Source organism: Vulpes vulpes, chromosome 14, assembly GCF_048418805.1.
Source record: "Vulpes vulpes isolate BD-2025 chromosome 14, VulVul3, whole genome shotgun sequence".
Taxonomy (NCBI): domain Eukaryota; kingdom Metazoa; phylum Chordata; class Mammalia; order Carnivora; family Canidae; genus Vulpes; species Vulpes vulpes.
Window position 1 is genome coordinate 56,160,153 of NC_132793.1, and position 18,912 is coordinate 56,179,064.

General features: G+C 39.1%; 1 protein-coding gene across 18 annotated transcripts in view; it reads right to left on the reverse strand.

Annotated features, from left to right (window-relative positions):
- PAM (peptidylglycine alpha-amidating monooxygenase) overlaps positions 1-18,912 on the reverse strand; it is a 274,294-nt gene that overhangs the window by 109,259 nt on the left and 146,123 nt on the right. For all 18 annotated transcript variants that reach the window (XM_072736674.1, XM_072736682.1, XM_072736681.1 and 15 more), the window contains one exon: positions 4,903-4,960. In XM_072736674.1, coding sequence (XP_072592775.1) covers positions 4,903-4,960 — 58 coding nt within the window. The remainder of the gene's footprint in view (positions 1-4,902; positions 4,961-18,912) is intronic.

An 18,912-nucleotide genomic window follows, 5' to 3' on the forward strand; every position in this document is an offset into this window, starting at 1 on the left:
ATCAGACTCAGACCTGGGCTTTCCGAATTGGCCATTTTCCTCGGAGAGTTGGGGGGGCTCGTGGCATTCTGACCCCACTACAGTAAAACAGCGCTGTCAGTGTGTCACTGACTTTCTGGTGATCTCCAAATATCCTTAACTGAAGGCATTCCTAACTCTCAGCTTTATAAAATATAATGAGATGGTTCCTACTCCTCCCTCTGCCTTTGTTTTTTATCACCTGAAAATACCCTGGGGGTTTTCAGGGGTTGTCATGTTGGAAATGTGGCATTTGGATGACCAAACCACAGAGGGCATCCTAGAAATACTCTTGAGACAAGCCAGACAGCAACAGCGTCTCCTTCCCAGTTATGACCAAGCAAATCAGATTTTATCTGCTCATCATCTGTAAGTGTAGCCCCTATTTGTGCTCTCTGTCCAAGTAACTTTCACTAAGAAATTAGAAAAGCTTCCGAGGGGATCCAATGGAGGGGAGGTATCCAATGGTCCTGTGGAGAGACAGGCTACCTTTCTCACGTTGGAGAAAATCCTAGGTGAAGAGAGAAAGGAAAGGATGTGCAGTCAACTAACGGGGAGCAGAAAGGTGACAGAGTGCCTGCATGGGGATGGAGACTCACGGCATGTACACGCACACGTGCACGCAACTCACGCCCTTCGATTTACTGCTGTCGTGCCACAAAATGTGATTATCCGAGCATTAGATCCTGCCAGACCTTGGTCTTTACAGTCACATAATGACTTTATGTAATGACCCATAAGCATGATCCAAATGAGATTGTTCCTGTATCTTCTGAAGTAACCCAATATCACATGAACATGTGCTTTGTTTAGGAAAGGTCACATTTGGAAACACTCAAGTCTAACTGGGCTGTGCTGCAGTAGACATTGTTCTACATTCAAGAGAGAAGCCCAAGAAAATGAAAAGCAATGAATCATTAGATTAATTTCATCTATTTCTAAATTCAATGGCTTCTATCTCATTTGTATAGTGCTATTTGATAGATAGGGACCTGCCATCATTCACTAAGGAAAAGACACATTTATTTACTGGTCATCCATGTGAGGGAAAGCAAGTGGATGAAGATGACAGTCAAATTTCTTGGCTGAGTGGGCTGCTGTCAGAGTCAATTCCTCTGAGTGTCTGTAAAACACCTTTTAGACAGCATCACAGTTCAGTGGTCAAATGCAGATTTTATCATACCTTCACCCACTCCAATCTGCGATTTCTTATTAAAACAATAAACAAAAGCAACGCTCTAGGGAAAGCTATGATTTCATTCAAAATACAAAAATTATGCTTAACTTCATCAGAGTATTTCCCCAAACAACTTTAATTCACATTTAATAATTCAGTAGAGACACAGATGCATCAAAGATGTCACGTATGCTCATACGTAGATATGGCATGCGTATGCACGTATAAATTCTATGACAACTGTGATGGTCTCTTCTCAAAATTAAGAAGTGTGTTTATCTAAAATGAATTACCTAACTAGTCACACAATCAGAGAGCCAAAGCTATGAATTATTCAAATGCAATTTTGGCTTTTAACACCATCAAGAGGGTTTGTTTTAGTCCTAATAAGCAATCTGAATTGTACTCTGCCTTTTGTGATTTTCTTCAAAAATTTGAAAAGCCAAAGGAGAAAGTTCTTTTCAGACGTTATAATATTTGTATTCTTGTCTTCTAGAATCCTGCCAGGCTATAATTGCTTTGATTTTGTATCAGACCTCACATCCCCACTGCCTTGCCCAAGAACACAGCAGAATTTTTAAAGTTTGCTGAAATTACAAACAAGTGGCTTTTGTTAAAAAATAATTATTCCTTTATATTCAAATAAGAGCATAATTAAAGGCAAAAAGGTAAATTGTCTACTATATGATATACTGCCATAAAATTGGCCAAGCAAAACACTTGTTTAGTGTTCACTCAGGTATTAAGCTAACGATATTGAGTCCCCACCATACCCAGGTGCACACGTCCTGCTGGCATTCAAAAACTGAAAAGGCACAGATAATGAAAGCAGAAAGTATAAAATTGATACACGTCTCAAAAAAAAAAAGATAAAGTATTAAAGGCTTCACAAGACCTCATTTTTAACCATATCTAATCTTACAGTGAGGCATCCTGAGACCTAGAAATTGGGACAACTCACATTCTTCATTCATTGGCGAATTCTCGGTTACCACTAGCGAAACTTTCACTTTGGGAATCTGGTTATGTCTTATCACCCCCCGCCCCCCAACATACAACCTATGCATCCAAACCCTCTTCCTTCTGCATATCTTTAATCTTCATGCGTACTGGGTTTCATTTTGTAAGATGGTTTGAGCTTTGGTCTTTTTTTGTCAAAACTGACGAGAATGTCCTCAGTAGGGAGCGAAGGTAAGGGAATGGAAGAATAATTGAATTTGATGTCAGGAAGGTGGACGTGTGCTCCTGCTGTACTCTGGCTCCATCTATCCATCTGATGACTTCTTTCATTTCTTCCTTGATTCACTATCCCCACATCCAAATCTACTGTGATTTTAACAGCATACAGGTAGAGTAACACATAGCTAGTAAAAAGCGTGGGCAAGTTCCTTGATCTCTCTGACCCTCTGTTTCCTCTTCTACAAGACGGCTTTCTTACAGAGAGAGCTCTAAGTATCTTAGTGTCTGGTAGGCCCTTAGTAAACAGGTAGCAATGAGTTGATGATATGAGCAAGGATTCTGTATAAACTATTGCCCTACTATTTGATTAAATGAAAGAAAGAGATGTTCCTGTCTTTGTTTCTCTAACTATAAAATGGGACTACCTGCAGGCTTATTCTAACAATTAATGAGACAGTACATGCAAACTTCCCCTTACCTTATATAAGTGATTGGTATTTCTCTCTCTCTCTCTCTCTCTCTCTCTTTTTTTTTTTTTCCAATTTTCCAGTTCTAATTTGCTTACACCTAAAAACCTGTGGTTGCTGGCTTACACAGACTGATGGTAACCACATGTCGCCTGGGGCTGGTACCAAAAAGGACTTGAACAAGTGACAAAATCTTTAGTATTCATGCAATCCTCCCAGCAATAAAGAAAAGGAAAAAAAAAAAACACTGGAAATAATTATTAATCTTACAAGCTCCATTAAGGACCTTAGAACTGGGAACAGTTCGATCGTAGAAGGGAAGTGCTTGAGAAAACGCAGAGACGTTTAGTCCCCTAGTTCTAATGCAGCCCTTCATGAGTTTCCTATGAATATTTTCCTTGACTGAATATATTCACTTGTGCTTTTCAATTTTAATTTATGTGAAAGCAAACACATTTATATTAGGAGAGCAATAATGCATTCTGGGATATATATTTACAGTCCTTAGAGTCACCGGCTCTGAAATCATATGCTACCATCACTCTTGTTTTCATCAAGAAAACAAATCAGTAACCTATTAATATGAGACATGTAATGTTTCTGTGAGACATGACTGTCATATTTATACAGGTATGGAGACTGGCCTTCTCTTCCAAGCACATGTGAAACAGGAGCAATCAAGACTCTCTTGGAACTTGGAAAGAAAATATAAAGTCAGTGAAGAAAAAAACTTTATGTAAAATCGCCTTTCAGCGAGTAAATATTATTTTCTCCTAAGCTGCCAAAAATGTGGATATGAAACTGAGGAAAGCTTTACCGTTGGTATTTTAATGATGAATTTGTATCCTAAATCACACTTAGCATTACGCGAGGCACTACAATCAGGAATTTAGTTTTCTGTCTTTAAAGTTCAGGATCTGGGAGCAACTATTCTTTCTACTTTTTTTTCTCTCGGTAATATTCAATTATTATACAAAATAAGGACACGCAGGCAACACTCCAACTTCCTAAGGTCTGACTTTCAATCTTAGGAATTAACTATGGGAACAAATTTTCAGAGGGCTGTTAGAAGTTGTATTTTCTGGTGAGGTTGCCACTAAAGTATGGAGGGGAAGAAAATGCACATTGCTCTGGTTTTTCAGGTCTATAATGTATATTCCTGTGGGAACACCTCATGAAAATTCATCCTCGGATGGCCCTGAAGAGACTGTACACGTTGTATAATTCACATAATAGCCATTTCAGACAGCCCACTTGAAGATTAGTTTCATGGGACCAACGCACAGCTCTCATTACCATTACTTTCTCCAAAATCAACATCTCAAACCAGACAAGTAAAGCAGTGGGAGAAAAAAAAAAAAAAACAACAACAACAAATCCACGAATAATTTGCCAATCACACCTCCTCCCGAAATAGCTAAAAGTCTGTCATAGGGTTATTTCAATGAAAGCAACCTAGATGAAAACAGATGGCAGGCTGTCACTTCTCCTATCTCATATAAAGTCTCAGCCGGGGAAGGGCCTGCCATTTACGAGTCCTCTTATCCTATAATAAAAAAAAACAAACAGATAGGACCAATGTTCCTTCCTTGGCCCCCCTCTCTCCCTCCTTCTCTCAATCTCTCCTTCCTTCCTTTCTATCCGTCTACTGTTTGGCAGGTAAAATCTGAAATTCCCTATGTTGAGTCTAAGTACAGTCGATTTATAGCATGAACCAGCAGGTAAATAAACAGTCTGTTGAGTGGAGCGGAATTAAGCATCGAGCCACAGACAGAAAGCCGATACTATACAAATGGGACCACACGGTATTGGCAACCATGGACATCTGCATGCAACTCTTTAACTACTATTACTCATGAATCTCTCCAGATACAGTTTGTAATCTTGTCTCTGAGTGGCTCTCTCTAGTTTGTTTCTGCATTAGGCATGATAAATGCATTTTAGAGACTGTCAGTAAAAGATTAATATGCTCATAACCATCACAGAGAACCTTTCACGGACTTCAAATAGCTGCCCTCCCTTCAACCGCCCACCCCAGCACACCATCCAACTAATACTTACTCACGAAGGCTTCCTCATCCACCGGCAGACGCACTGACATGCAGAGGTATGTATCAGACTATTAGAGAAAGAAAGGTACAAAATCCGAATTAATCTGCTGCTAGTAAAACGAAGAAGAAGAAAAAAAAAAAAACTAGTAAAACATGGGTTGTATGACTGAAAAAGAACTACTGGCCCAGGGAGGTGAAGTTCTCTGCCAACTGGGTATGACCAAGTTAATGGACGGGCCCAGTTTAGAAAACTTAGGTACCCCAAACAGTTTTCTAAGATTCTTTCCTAATTGACTTCAAATATTATATCTAAGACCAGTTGTCACGGGTGACATTTCTAGTACTACCACATGAAAAGGTAACATTTTCACATGATTCTATAAAAAGAGGGAAACACTTCAACGCGCTTGACTTAAAAATGGGGCGAGTTAGTATTGACCATCTTTGCTATATACATAATTAAATACTTAATTTCCTGAATCATTTTACAACTGCTCAAATATTAATTAGAGAAGTACAGTGAATAAAAGTTGGTCTTAAAATATAATATTTGGCTGTTCTCTCTTACTTTAATATTTTTAGGCAATACACTGAAGAAATCAACTTTAACTCAAGTTATTCTTTCTTTTCCAGCAGTCTTTTATCTAAATGGGCATTTTTCCACCATCAAATATATTGACATTAAGATTTTTGACAATGGGTTTCTGTTGATCTCTGCATTCTACTTCCTTAGAGGAAGACCCTATGCAGTGAAGTACGTGCCATGGTTGGTAACATACGCAATACAAATATAGACTAAACTCATTTAATAATTCACACTTCATGGATTATTACTGTACAGTGCCAAAATCAAGAGATTCCATAAACACAGATGGAGATCATCTGCATATCTCTAAACCTACTACTGGTTGGCACTGAAAAATTGTGAAATTTGTACCTCTTTTAAAATTCTATGTTGGGTGCAAAGTTCAAATACACCTCAAATCATCTTAAATTTTGAAAAGTTAGAGAAATAAGATTCAGTCTTCATTACTACCTTTACATATGCCATTTTTTTTCAATTGAGCAAATTGTTTTGTTTCTTAAAAGACTTCATAATTATTTAGATTCACCTTTATTTGGTAAGAAGGAAATGTGCTGGGAAATGTTTAAGATTGTGCAGTAAGGAGGTTGAGGTTCATAAACAATGGAAACGTGGACCGTGTATCCAGAACCTGAGAAATCCAATGGCAAAATAATGCTTAAAGATCTTATAATCATGTACAAGATTGTTCATAAATATTTTTTCCAATCTCTGAATTACCACTGTCACAAAGCTCCAGTGTGACATAAAAAAAAAAAAAAAAGTAAGTTTAAGATTCTTTTCTATTTGGCCATCCTGAGTTATGAGTAATTCAGAACTAGAAGATATTTAGTGCCACTAATGGCTGCTGTTGCTACCGTTACTATTGCTAAGCCAACAGCTACTCAATGCTTATTATGTGCCAGGCATAGTTCTCAACATATTATATCATTTAATAACTAAAACATTCAAACATGGTAGATACTCTTACGAACTCCACTCTAAAGACAGTAAGAATGAGAGCTAACATTTATTGAGAGCTTACTATGTGCCAGCACTGTTCTAAATGCTTCTGGGTATTAACTTCTTTAATCCTCAAAACACAGCTTTATGATATAATACTATTGTTCTCCCCATTTTACGGATGGGGAAATCAAGGTTAAGTAATTTTTCTGCTTGTTCTAGCCCAAACCTGGCAACAGGCAGGTAGGCTGTTGAATCCCCTCTAGTGCAGTTGCTTCAGAAAGCTGCCGACTGCAAATCTTTGCTCTGCCTCTGTGAGATGTAAATCTTCTATAACCCAGAACTGTCTTCTCACATTCAGTGTGATAGTTCTGCCCTGGGTCCCAGCCAGTGGATGCCTTGCTCTAACTTACATCACTGCTTCCTGTCATAAAGACGCGAGGAGCCTGTTTTTCCTCTGGGTAGGTGCCAACGAACAAACCCAGAAGGCCTAGTAGAGGCACCAAGCCCCTGAACACTCCTCAGTGCTTTCCCCTGAGCACCTCCCAGACTTCAAAGGTCTTCGGTCCTGTGTTTTGGCAGAACTGAGTTCAATTCACACTAGGCTCCCTTCGCTATTACGATGGTTATTTTGTTTTTTAAAGATTTTATGTATTTATTCATGAGACACACAGAGAGAGAGAGATTGAGAGAGAGAGAGAGAGAGAGAGAGAGAGAGAGAGAGGCAGAGACACAGGCAGAGGGAGAAGCAGGCTCCATGCCGGGAGCCTGACGTGGGACTCGATACCGGGTCTCCAGGATCACGCCCTGGGCTGAAGGTGGCGCTAAACTGCTGAGCCACCCGGGCTGCCCACGATGGCTATTTTTTTTTTATAAATTTTTTTTATTGTTCTTTTTTATCTTTAATTAATTTATTTTTTATTGGTGTTCAATTTGCCAACTTCTAGAATAACACCCAGTGCTCATCCCATCAAGATGGTTATTTTTGAAGAACATCTGTCTTTAACTCAGGTCCGCCTGATTTGCCAGCCATCTGACACTAACAAGCACAGAGGTCTGACTAATGCATTACCGATCAAAGCAATACAGACAATTAATGACTTAAAAGGAAATATAAAAACAAAAATCAATTTAAAGTAGCTAAGTACATATTTACAATAAGAAAGGATCAAAGGTTGAAATGAAATGCAAGCCAAACAAAAGTTCTTTTGTATTTGGAGTTTTCAGTTTTATTTTCTCTCTCATTTTGTTACAAGTCACCTCAAGTTGTTCTTGGAATGGTTAGGTTATAGCAATGAATACACATATGAAATTCAAAAAGTTGGTTCTTTTGATTAAAAAGAAATAACTAAGCACAATATACAGAATATAGGAAACTACTGTTAGAATGATCAGATCCATATTGTATTCTTACTCTTAGCAGCAGCTGCACAATGTAAAAGGACAGAGTAACTTGGGAATGTCTTCCTTTTTTTTTTTTTTTTTTTTAGGATTTTATTTATTTATTTGACAGAGAGCAAGAGAGAGCACCCGCAGGGGGAGTGGCAGGGAGAGGGAGGGGGAGAAGCAGGCTCCCCACGGAGCCCACGGAGCTGCGAGTGTGATCTGGAGCTAGATCCCAAGACTCTGGGATCACGACCTGAGCCAAAGGCAAATGCTTAACTGACTGAGCCACCCAGGCGCTTAGGAATGTCTTCCTTCTACCAATTTTTATTTCTTGGCTCATAACTTCTCTGATAAAGCAAATATATTCAGATTTCAATGATTTCTTTTCTGTTCTGTTGAAGCCAGTTTAGAAAAAACAAATGAGGGCAGCCCGGTGGCTCAGCAGTTTAGCGCCTGCCTTTGACCCAGGGTGTGATCCTGGAGACCTGGGATCCAGTCCCACGTCAGGCTCCCTGCAGGGAGCCTGCTTCTCCCTCTACCTGTGCCTCTCTCTCTCTCTCTGTCTCTCATGAATAAATAAAATCTTTAAAAAAAAAAAGAAAAAAAAGAAGAAGAGATCTCCTTCAGAAGGAGGAGATCCTCTGAAGAATAAATAGTATTTGGCAAAATTATTTTGGGAAAACAAAGTCTATATTACACATCACATCAATGATGTCCCATCATACTCTGACTTAGGACTTTACTGATGCCCCATTTTTCAAGATAATAATTCTGTCAGAAGAAAAGAAGGTAAAAAATTTCTTTTTCTAAAAATGAGCACCTTAAAAAAATACAGTGTGTAGCCAATCAACGGCCTTCAGCTGGAAGCTCTGAGGGCTTCAGCAGAACAGAGAAGAACAAGAAGGGATTTAACTCTTTTCTCTCCAAGTGTAAGAGGTGTCAGGGCTTTTGTTCTACAGTATAACAGTTCTACAGTAAACAGTATAACAGTTCTACAGTATAACAGCTTGCTTCCTGCAATTAAGTTGAGAGCTCAAGATCTATGTAAGGGAGGTATGACCCCAAGGGGGTTTACAGGGTTTACCTGGAGAAGCCACATCTTGAAGAGATCTCAGCCAAGCTCTGTCTCCCTTAGGCTGGCTGAGCAGCACTGTTTTGTGTGTGTGTGTGTGTGTGTGTGTGTTACTTCATTTTCTTCTCACAATTATGCTGTGAATAGAACTAACAGGCACTGGATTTTTTTTTTTTTTTTTTTTTACAGAAATGGAAACTGATTCACAGGAAGATTATGGGTCTACCTAAGGCCACTCAGGTAGTCGGTGTCACAATAAGGATTAAAAGTCCTCAAGTTTACACCTTCACAATGATTAGAGATAACCATGTATCTTCCCTGTCACTTTCTGGCCATTAATCTAGTTTCTTGCCATTTTAATTTAGTTAAACTGTGATCCTGGAGAGTCCTTTGAACCCTCAGACCTCTTTTTCTCTATGATACTAAATCCTATATTTTAAATTAAATGTAAGGCTTTTCATAAGTAAATGAATAACTTTTTTTTTTTTTTTACAAGACAGGTAATTTGCTGAAGAATAGATCAGACAATGGCCTTTGCCAAACTATTATGAACTCATTATAGCACAGGGAAAGGAAGATTATTTAGATGACTACAAATTACCATTTCATCAATATAGGTTAATTTCTATAGCAGGTTACCAAGAAGGGACAGTTACTTTAAATTTAAACTCCATGCTGTAAGCAGTAGCCAATGTAAGAATTTAACGCTGTAAAAACATGTAATCACATGGTAACTACCACCAACCCTGTGATCAAGAAAGTATTTAAAAAAAAAAAAAGCCTCCTGAGACAACAATATTAAGAAAACTGGCACAACACATTTCTCAAAGTAATAAAACCATGATATCACTGATATGAACAAGTTTAACCAGTTATGTTTTTCCTTTTTGCAGGTAACCACTGAGAACACTACTTATCAGTATCCTGATATCCCACCCCCATCACTCAACAATACCAAACAAATTCAAGGGACTTAAACATATGATCAATACTAAGCATGTGCTACTTTGTCAAAGGGAAAACACTTACTGAGCCTCCTACTTTATTCTAGAAGCTTTCCATCATAGTTATTTCCCACGAGAACATGCCAGGTAGGTGTTAGAGACACTGTTTTACAGGTGTAAAACTGAAGTCCAAACAGATAAGTCACTTGTTCATGATTAAACAAAATTCTCAAAACTGGTGAAATGGAATTTGAACCCAGCCCATTAACACGCTTCTCTGTCCACAACTGGAAGACTATTAAAAAAAGGTTTTTTTCCCCAAATCTCTCTAGTATTTGAAAAGAAAACATCAGTTCTTAGACACAACGTTAGTTGTCTACTCGATTAAGGGGAGAAATAAAGGAATCAAAGGCACACAACATTTAATGAGAAGCTTTAGTCCACGTCCCCTCCATTTTCAATAGCGTCTGAGAGCATCTCACGAAAGCTTGTTGACAAACTGCAAAGAACTAGACTAGAACCGCAGCAGTGTAATTTTGCCATTATTTTGTTTCTGCAAAGTAAAGCTATTTGAAAGCATATACATAACTCAGATCAACGTTTCTCCCTAACACATTCTGAAGACACAAAAACAGCGCCCTACTGTCCATTATAATAGTTTCTTCATTTGAACACACTGTCCCAGAAAGGAGGCTTCCCATAATTCAACCCAAACTACCAGTACAACCTTTCACAATTTTCCATATATCATCATCATGAATCCTCTTTTTCTCTCTGTGGGAAGAACATCGAATCTGAGCTTGGTGCCAGGGGACTGTCTGTAAAATAGTGTGGATTCAAACTGCTAACAGAAGGCTCAGATGTACAAAAAGGGAGAAATAATGTGAATCTACATAGCCATGCTTCCCAGGGCTCTGTTATGGCGCATCAGCCAAATCTGAATCAAGAGGGATATGACAGTGCTGATGCCTCTTTAGTGCTGCTACTGGGAACTATCCAAGAAAAGCACATTTTTTTTTCCGACAAAAGAAGTGTGCTAGACATGAGAGAAAAGGGTTTATTGCTAAGGAACTCCTATTATATTCTACTACCCATTTTTTAAAAGATTTTATTTATTTATTTGAGAGCGAGCGAGCACAAGCTGGGGTAAGGGGCAGAGGGAGAGGGGGAAGCAGACTCCCTGCTGAACAGGGAGCTCAATGGGGAGCTCGATGCCAGGACCCCAAGACCATGACCGAGCTGATGGCAAATGCTTAACCGACTGAGCCACCCAGGCGCCCCTATTACTACCCACTTTAAACCAAGAGTTCTCATGTAGACAATAGGGTTCAGTAACATCTTGCTTATTTAAAAGGGGTTCTCTGTTTCCATTTAGTTGTTTGTGAGACAGAGAGGCAGTGGTTTCTATGGAACAAGCAGCTAATAAAATCAACTGCTTATTTTAATTAATATGGGACAAGCAAAACCATCTGTTTGCAGGACACCAGTCATTTTTGTTTTGGGGAAGCCAGAGGTACCATTCGGATTCTAGTGCTAACACTAGGATTTTATCTGGATTAGATAACATCCTCCCTGCCCTCATACTGACTTACAGGATTCCCGGCAGACGACCCTCCTATGTGGTGATACAAATAGACAACACAACCCAGTTTTACCCGGATATGGTGATTTCTGCAGCTATTAGCAAATTGGCTGTTTTCTGTCAATAGGCCACAACCTGTAGAGATATTACATTGTGTATGGCGTGGTTTCTGGCAACTTTTCGCAGCCATCCCTTGTCCAGTAATCAGAGCAGAGAAACCATCTCATGGCAGCAACTGTGACATTGTGCCTCTGAATCATTGCTTGCAGAGCAAGGAGTAACCTCTTCACCAGCCCAGATCACGCACAGTTTAAATCTGGTCCAGACCAACTGTGGAGGATCCACAGAGCCCTTCATCTGCAGACAGTACCCACTTTGGGTTTAAATAACTTGAGTTCTGCAAAGAACTGGTGGAAACCCCAGGCACTGATGGTAATCGTCAGTCCAAAAAGGGAAAGGCTCAGAAAGTGATGAACCCTCTTTGGCAAGGAGTTTGAGTTAGGAGAGGAAGAAAGCAATCGGAAAATTGTTTTCCAAAGTTTTTCTTTGAATTGATCCGGTTGGAAAATGGAATCCAGTTGCTATTTCCCGAAGTGATTTTAATGCATTCTTATGAAGCTTAAACGGACACCGTGGTCTGTATTTGCAACACCATCCTAGTATAAAAGAACACTAAAGCAAAGGGAAATTGTAGCCGAGCACAAATGCTTTCTGGGAGCAAAAACATCAGGTTTCAAAAGTCTACCTCTCGGGGTGCCTGGGTGGTTCAGCGGGTTAGGTGTCCGACTCTTAATTTCAGCTGAGGTCATGGTCTCAGGGTCCTGGGATAGAGCCCCATGTTGGGCTCCAGGATCCACACTCAATGGAGAGTCTGCTTGAGATTCTCCCGCTCTCTGTCCCTCCCCCCACATGGGCACACTCACTCACTCACTAAGAAATAAATAAAATCTTAAAAAAATAAAATAAAAAGTCTACCTTTCTAGACAAACCAAAAAAATAAACACTTAACTATAGAGAAGAAACTGAGGGTTTCTGGAGGGGGACGTGGGTGGAGGATAGGCTAAATGGGTGATGGAGATTAAGGAGGGCACTGGATGTGATGTATGTAAGGGACGCATCACAACATTCTACACCAGAAACCACTATTACACTGCATGTGAACTAACTGGAATTTAAATATTCAGAGGAAAAAAAAATAACCTGAAAGAAGAAAAGAATCAAGAAACAAAATAAGACTTTCTATTTTAGATGTTGTATTCTATAAGCGTAACAGGCTATTAAACTTCCTCAGCAATACATAATTATGCTCCGAAGGTGGGAGAAAATGAGGAACAAAAAGTATTTTAATTCCAAAAAAAAAAAAAAAGCCTACCTCTCTAAAACCAGGACTTAAGATACTTACAGATAAAATCCCTTAAATTGTCACTTTGCATGTAGTTTATCCTAATTTTCCCTCTGCTGTTGTCTTTCCCTTAACAGATATATAAACAATACATACCTATTTATGTTTATATTCATTAGGCTCTGGAAGAAATCATTATAGTTAAGATTTTACAATAAAACATTCTTAAATTGACTAAAAAAATAAGTATTCTCCAAAACACTCCACTCTTGTCCTAACCATTAAGCTATAAGCTCCAGCCCCACCAATTTTTTGGATGTTTAGCCCAATCTAGAATGTAATCTTCTTGTAATAACGTCTGTCTTGCATCTTATGCATTTAGAATAATGCCTAGCACATACCGGGAGCTCTCTAAATATTTGCTGAACTTTGCATGTGCCTTCCTCCTTTGGTGGCAAAACACTGACAATTTCAGAAAGGCCAAACTGAAACCTGTATTATAGACGCTACCTAATGAGGGTTTTATACAGCATCCCTTTCTCATATGAATTTTATCCTTCAGTTGATTCATCCCAGAATCCCATTTGCATTTTTAAACTATAATCACACTGTGGCTGATGATGACAAGATTCTTAATGCCAAGTAGCTCAAGTGGAAGCTACTTCCTGGCAAGGGCTCTTCCTTGGGAATTACAAATCTGTATGAGCAAATGATGAAGGAAAAAATATTTTGGTGAGTGAACATCTGTCTTAGAGCTTTCACACACTTTAAGAAAAGGCAGAAAGGGACATTCTAATAACAGTCTATAATGAATCACCTATGGCACAACAAGTGGTGACAGTGGAGGGATCCTCCTTGGATTCTTGATTATGGGGAAGCAATAGGAGAGGAAACTACTGTTCTGAACAGGGAGAGGTTGCTGATGACCTCTACTATGTACCTTCCCCAAGCTTTCATGCCTTTCATCAAGTGACCCTGGGCCACCTGGGTGGCTCAGTGGTTGAGTGTCTACCTTTGGCTCAGGTTGTGATCCTGGGGTCCCGAGATCAAGTCCCACATCAGTCTTTCCCCCTGCTTCTCCCTCTGTCTATGTCTCTGCTTCTCTGTGTCTCTCCTGAATAAATAAATAAAATCATTAAAAAAAAGTTTCCCCAAAATGAAAGCTTTCTGAACCTTGTGCCAATGTTCACTAGTCACACCCATATTCCTTCCTCTCTTTTAGCAGCAGATTGGAAAATGACTACATCAAATCTGTTTGGAGATACTTCAGAACAGAAAAGTCCCCACAACCCATACCCTCAAACACCGTATTTCTATGCTAAGTGGCTTACATTTGATTCTGGGACAATATGGCATTGTGGGAGAAAAGCTCCAGAATTGAACAGGTCTGTCAACTAACTTTACTAGTTGAGCTGCATTCTACTCTCTTGAAATTAAAAATGAACCATCAGAAAACAAAGTGGTCTACACAATTTCCATTCCTCCTGGGGCTGTTCCTTTCATGTCTTGTCGTAGTCATCTCATTAATACTTGCCTACCTCTAAATCTCTTTTAATGTCTGGGTAGAAATCCATTCTTCCACCCAGCCATTCATTCATTCATATTTGTTGGGCAACTCTCATAAAAATGTGAACAAAAATGGTTTCTCTCCTCACAGAGCTTGCAGTCTTGCCAGCAGAGCGGACAAATAATCATACAAACAAATGTCAAATTCTTGCTGTTTAATAATACATGGGAGAAGTAAAGGTTGCTGTAAGAGCCAGGAATTCGGGGGAAACAGCCAAGATGAAGGAGGATTAGCAAAGTTTTAGGCATAGGAAATAGTATTGAAAACAAAAGTCCTATAATTGGAGAGAATTTGATGTGGCTGAGAAAACAAAAGTCAGAGTGTATAGACAGAGGAAATGAGTTAAGTTTGACTGGAAAAGACGATGCAGTACACACTGCTAAACCTTGTAGTGCATGTTAAGGACTCTGGTTGTTTGGTTTTGTTTCCTTTTTTCTTTTTCTTAAGTTTATTTATTTTTGTAATCTCTGCACCCAACATGCTGTTTGAACTCACAACCCCACTGGGATCAAGAGTTCAACGCTCTCCCAAATGAGCCAGCCAGGTGCCCCTATTTTGTTTTTCTTGAGAGCAACAGAAAGCCAGTGGAATTTTTTGTAGGAAACTGACACGGAGGAAAAAATTAATTAGAGAGGGGAGTAAAAGGGCCATGTAGTTATTCAGAAAAGTGCTATCAGCTTGAAACTGGGTGTTGGCACTAAAGGAGGAGAAGAGAGATCAGATTTTAGAGATAGTTAAAAGGTAACATGGGGGTCCCTGGGTGGCTCAGTTAGTTAAGTGTTCAACTCCTGATTTTGGCTCTGGTCATGATCTCAGAGTCCTCGGAGGGAGTCCTGCATCTGGCTCCCAGCTCGGTGGGGGTCTGCTTGTCTCTTCCCATCCCCCTGCCGGTGCTTGCTCTTTCTCAAATTAAAAAAACAAAAAACAAAACAAAACAAAAAACACCTTAAATAAATAAGTAAACAAATGGTATAACAGACATGACTTGGGAGTGGATTTGAATGGAAGGGAAGGAGGCAGTGCCAAGGATGATTCCTAGATTTCTGGTGTGCATAACGGAATGCCCGGGTAGTAGCAGTCGACATAAAACACAAGACCACGTTTGAAGAAGACGGATTTGGCACTGGACATGTTGAACTTAAGAACTTTTGAAAAATCTATAAGTAAATGTCAAATAGGAAGTCGGACCAAAATTCCTTTGAGAGGAAAGGCCTAGAAGTGTAAATTCATGCCACATGTAAGGTAAATGGTGTGGACGAAGCTCTTTTGTGAGAGTAGAAAACAGAAGAGACAAGCAACTGAGCTGCCAAGTGGCTGGCCAAAGAAAGAGCACCCACGGAGGTTAGAGAAAAACCAGGAGCGTGTGCTATCCAGAAGCTGAAAAAAGGGAAGGTTTCAAGGAGGAGGAAGTGGTGGACAATGTCCCTACTTAAAATCCATATATTAGCAGTGTTCTCACAGGGATGCTTACAAGTCAATAGTTACACATTCGGACAGGTCCTCTTTTGTGTGTTAATATTCTAACTTACTTTAAGGAACCCAGATCCGTCTAGTAGTTCCTCCTACAAGGACGATGACTCTGGATACTCTGGTCTCATGACTTGAGGTCTTCTCAGGACTATATAAAGCTCCCACCACACTCACAATCCAAATTCCCCACAGACCCTCTAGTGCTGGCCAGCTACACTGCCTCCCAATAAAGAAATGCCCACAGCAACAGGACACAGTAGAGCCACCACGAAGTTGTCCCACCAGCTCCACTGGTGATGGTCACAGGGCCTAGACCAACTTGGGAAATGAGAAAGGACATCAGTGACAAGGAAAATGAAAAAAAACAAACAGGGGCACCTGGCCGGCTCAGTTGGAAGAGCGCAAGACTCTTGATCTCAGGGTCGTGGATTTGAGCCCCACATTGGGTACAGAGATTACTAAAAAATAAAATAAACCTTAAGAAAAAGAAAGAAAAAAAGTAACAACAGCAACAAAAAACAAAGATTTAGAAGGCTGAAGAAAAAGATGGGTCAATAAAGTCAACTTAAAACCTCCAAATATTCAAAATAAAACAATATAAGGAAAATTATTTGAAGCAATACTGGCATTACATAAGTTCAACCGAGTATACTACCACCACATAATGAATCTCTCTGGACACCTGCTTGATTTCCACCCAAGAAACAACTTCCACAGACTAGTGATGTTAACAAAACCTAGGAATCTGAATGCCTGATATACCTCTTCAGCACACTGACTTTAATTTCTTGTCATCTATTAAGGACTAGTTAGATGATATAATGTAAAAGTACATACTTTGTACATAAGAAAAAATTAGAGAAGTACAAGCACTATAATATTAAAATAGGCAACTTTTAGTAATAATCCAATGGACTTCAGCACACTTGTATAAATGTTCTGAGTCTTCCAGTATCATGTATTTGTAATGAGACTAATACTGTAAAAATATAAAGCTGTTGTAGTCACATTTCTCTCCCAAATAAATCACATTTGGTTCCCAAGAAGCCATTCTATTAGTATGGCTCCAAAGAAGGAGGCAGGGTTAAGGCTGGCTAGGAAAGAGAGAGAACACTCTTCTAGACAGGAGGAGGAAATGAAAACACATCTCTAGCCAAGAGAAAGTTAACACCATAGTCAGAGATGAGATGTCTGAGTTGTTAACAATGGAGAGAACTGAGCCCAAGAACTCCATTCATTTGAAAGCCTTTCCAGTGCCCAAGGCTACTCATGTTAAGACCACTCCTTCTCATATACCCAGATATTATCTTGACAAATAAAAAAGGAAGGAAGAAGGGAAAAAGTTTAATCAAAAGTTGGGGTGACTGCTTGAACCTAAAAGGAGCAGGATGCCCTCAACTGATATGTTTAAAGTTTTCTTCCTTTACTACTCAGAGGGTCAGGAGTCTAAGAAGCTAAATTGGATCAGTTTTTTAAAAGTAAAATCTTTATTTTTCTTTGCATACTTGAAGAGTAGTATGTGAATTGTGACTCTGCTACCTACATAAAGACCAATTTGTAAATGAATGTTATCAATTTATTATTTGTACTTTTGGTATTTGTTATGCATTAATAAATGGCATCAGTTTGGTATACCAGTACCTGATAAATTTCCTATGGAAGAGGTGTAAAATATGCAAACAATATCGTAAGGCTCAAATATATTTATGTACTCATGGCAATGATTAGCAGAATTTTTGACCTGAAAGATGAATGGTTTTTTATTTCATTGATGCTAGTACTTAAAATTGGTACAAACATTTCAAAAAAGCAAAATGCCAATGCATGGTAAGGGCTATGAAAGTGTTGATCAGAAACAGCCCTTTTCTCCTTATGATGAGAAACCCACCAGGACCTATCACAAAGACCATATTAAATGCATACTATCTACCATATGTAAGAGGTTTAAGAACATGTTTGTGATCACTAAGAGGACATTGGGTTGCAAACTTCAGGACGACAACTCAAAATGGCTTTAAACAGAGATGTCTCTCACATAAGGTGGGGTGTGAAGTCCAAAAGTAGGAGAGATGCAGGAACTGTTATTTCATCCAGCAACTCAGGGATGTCATCAAGGGCTTAGGTTCTTTCCATCTATCAGCTTTACCAAATTCAGTATATTGCCTTTCAACTGTAGGATTCCTCCTTCATGATTACTGAATGGTTGCAGGAGCAACCACAGTCTCAGAAACTAATTCCCAAAGGCCAAAGGAAGTATAGTCTCTTCCTTCAGTTCCATTTAAATAGTGAAGCTTTCCCAGAAGCACTTGTTTCCAGCAGAATTTCCTTCAACCCAAATGGCCAGAACTGTATCACATGCCATCTCTAACCCAATCGTATTAAGGTTAAAGGAATTACCATGATTGGCTTAGTCTAATCAAGGTCACTTTCTGGGCTAGGGAAGGTCAATAAAGAAAAGGAGAAAAATGCTTGTGATGTAGACAACCAACAGGTCCTGACACAATATTCCTAGGAACAAAACCCAAAACCCTCATAATTCTAAATTTAATCAGTGATGGACAATCCGTCCCAATGTATCGATCTGTGATGTTCAGAATTTTTTAAACCCTTGCCTTCTTTTCTAGTGAAATACTTATATCAACTAAATACATACTCAATTAGACATTTTCTGCTCCATCTCTTAACTAGATGTCAAAATACACTAAGATTTAGAGGCCAAGAGTGGGTAAAATGCCAAATTCCCAGTTTGGCAAACCTGATGATCTTGAGGGAAATAAGATCTGGAAAGTCAATTTAATCCTAAGTTTAAGAAAAAACAATTGTGCCTTCTGAAGAATGCTTTTTTTTTTCTTCAAAAGAAGAGGTACCGCAGGCATGGGGTACTTAGGTTTAATGATGAAGTCATCTATTTAACTATAATGATCAAGGGCAAAGTCATTCTCTCTCCACGTCCCTCACAGTGATTCTGCAACCTATTCATTTTCCTTAGACTTCCAACTCATAAAGAAAACATTACAATGGATTTGCATCCTTTGCCTCGAACTTCTAAGACGAACTATAAAATCAAATATAAAAATATTCTTTGGAACGCTCTTTGTTTTTCCTTTGCACGTCATAAACATCTCTATTTCA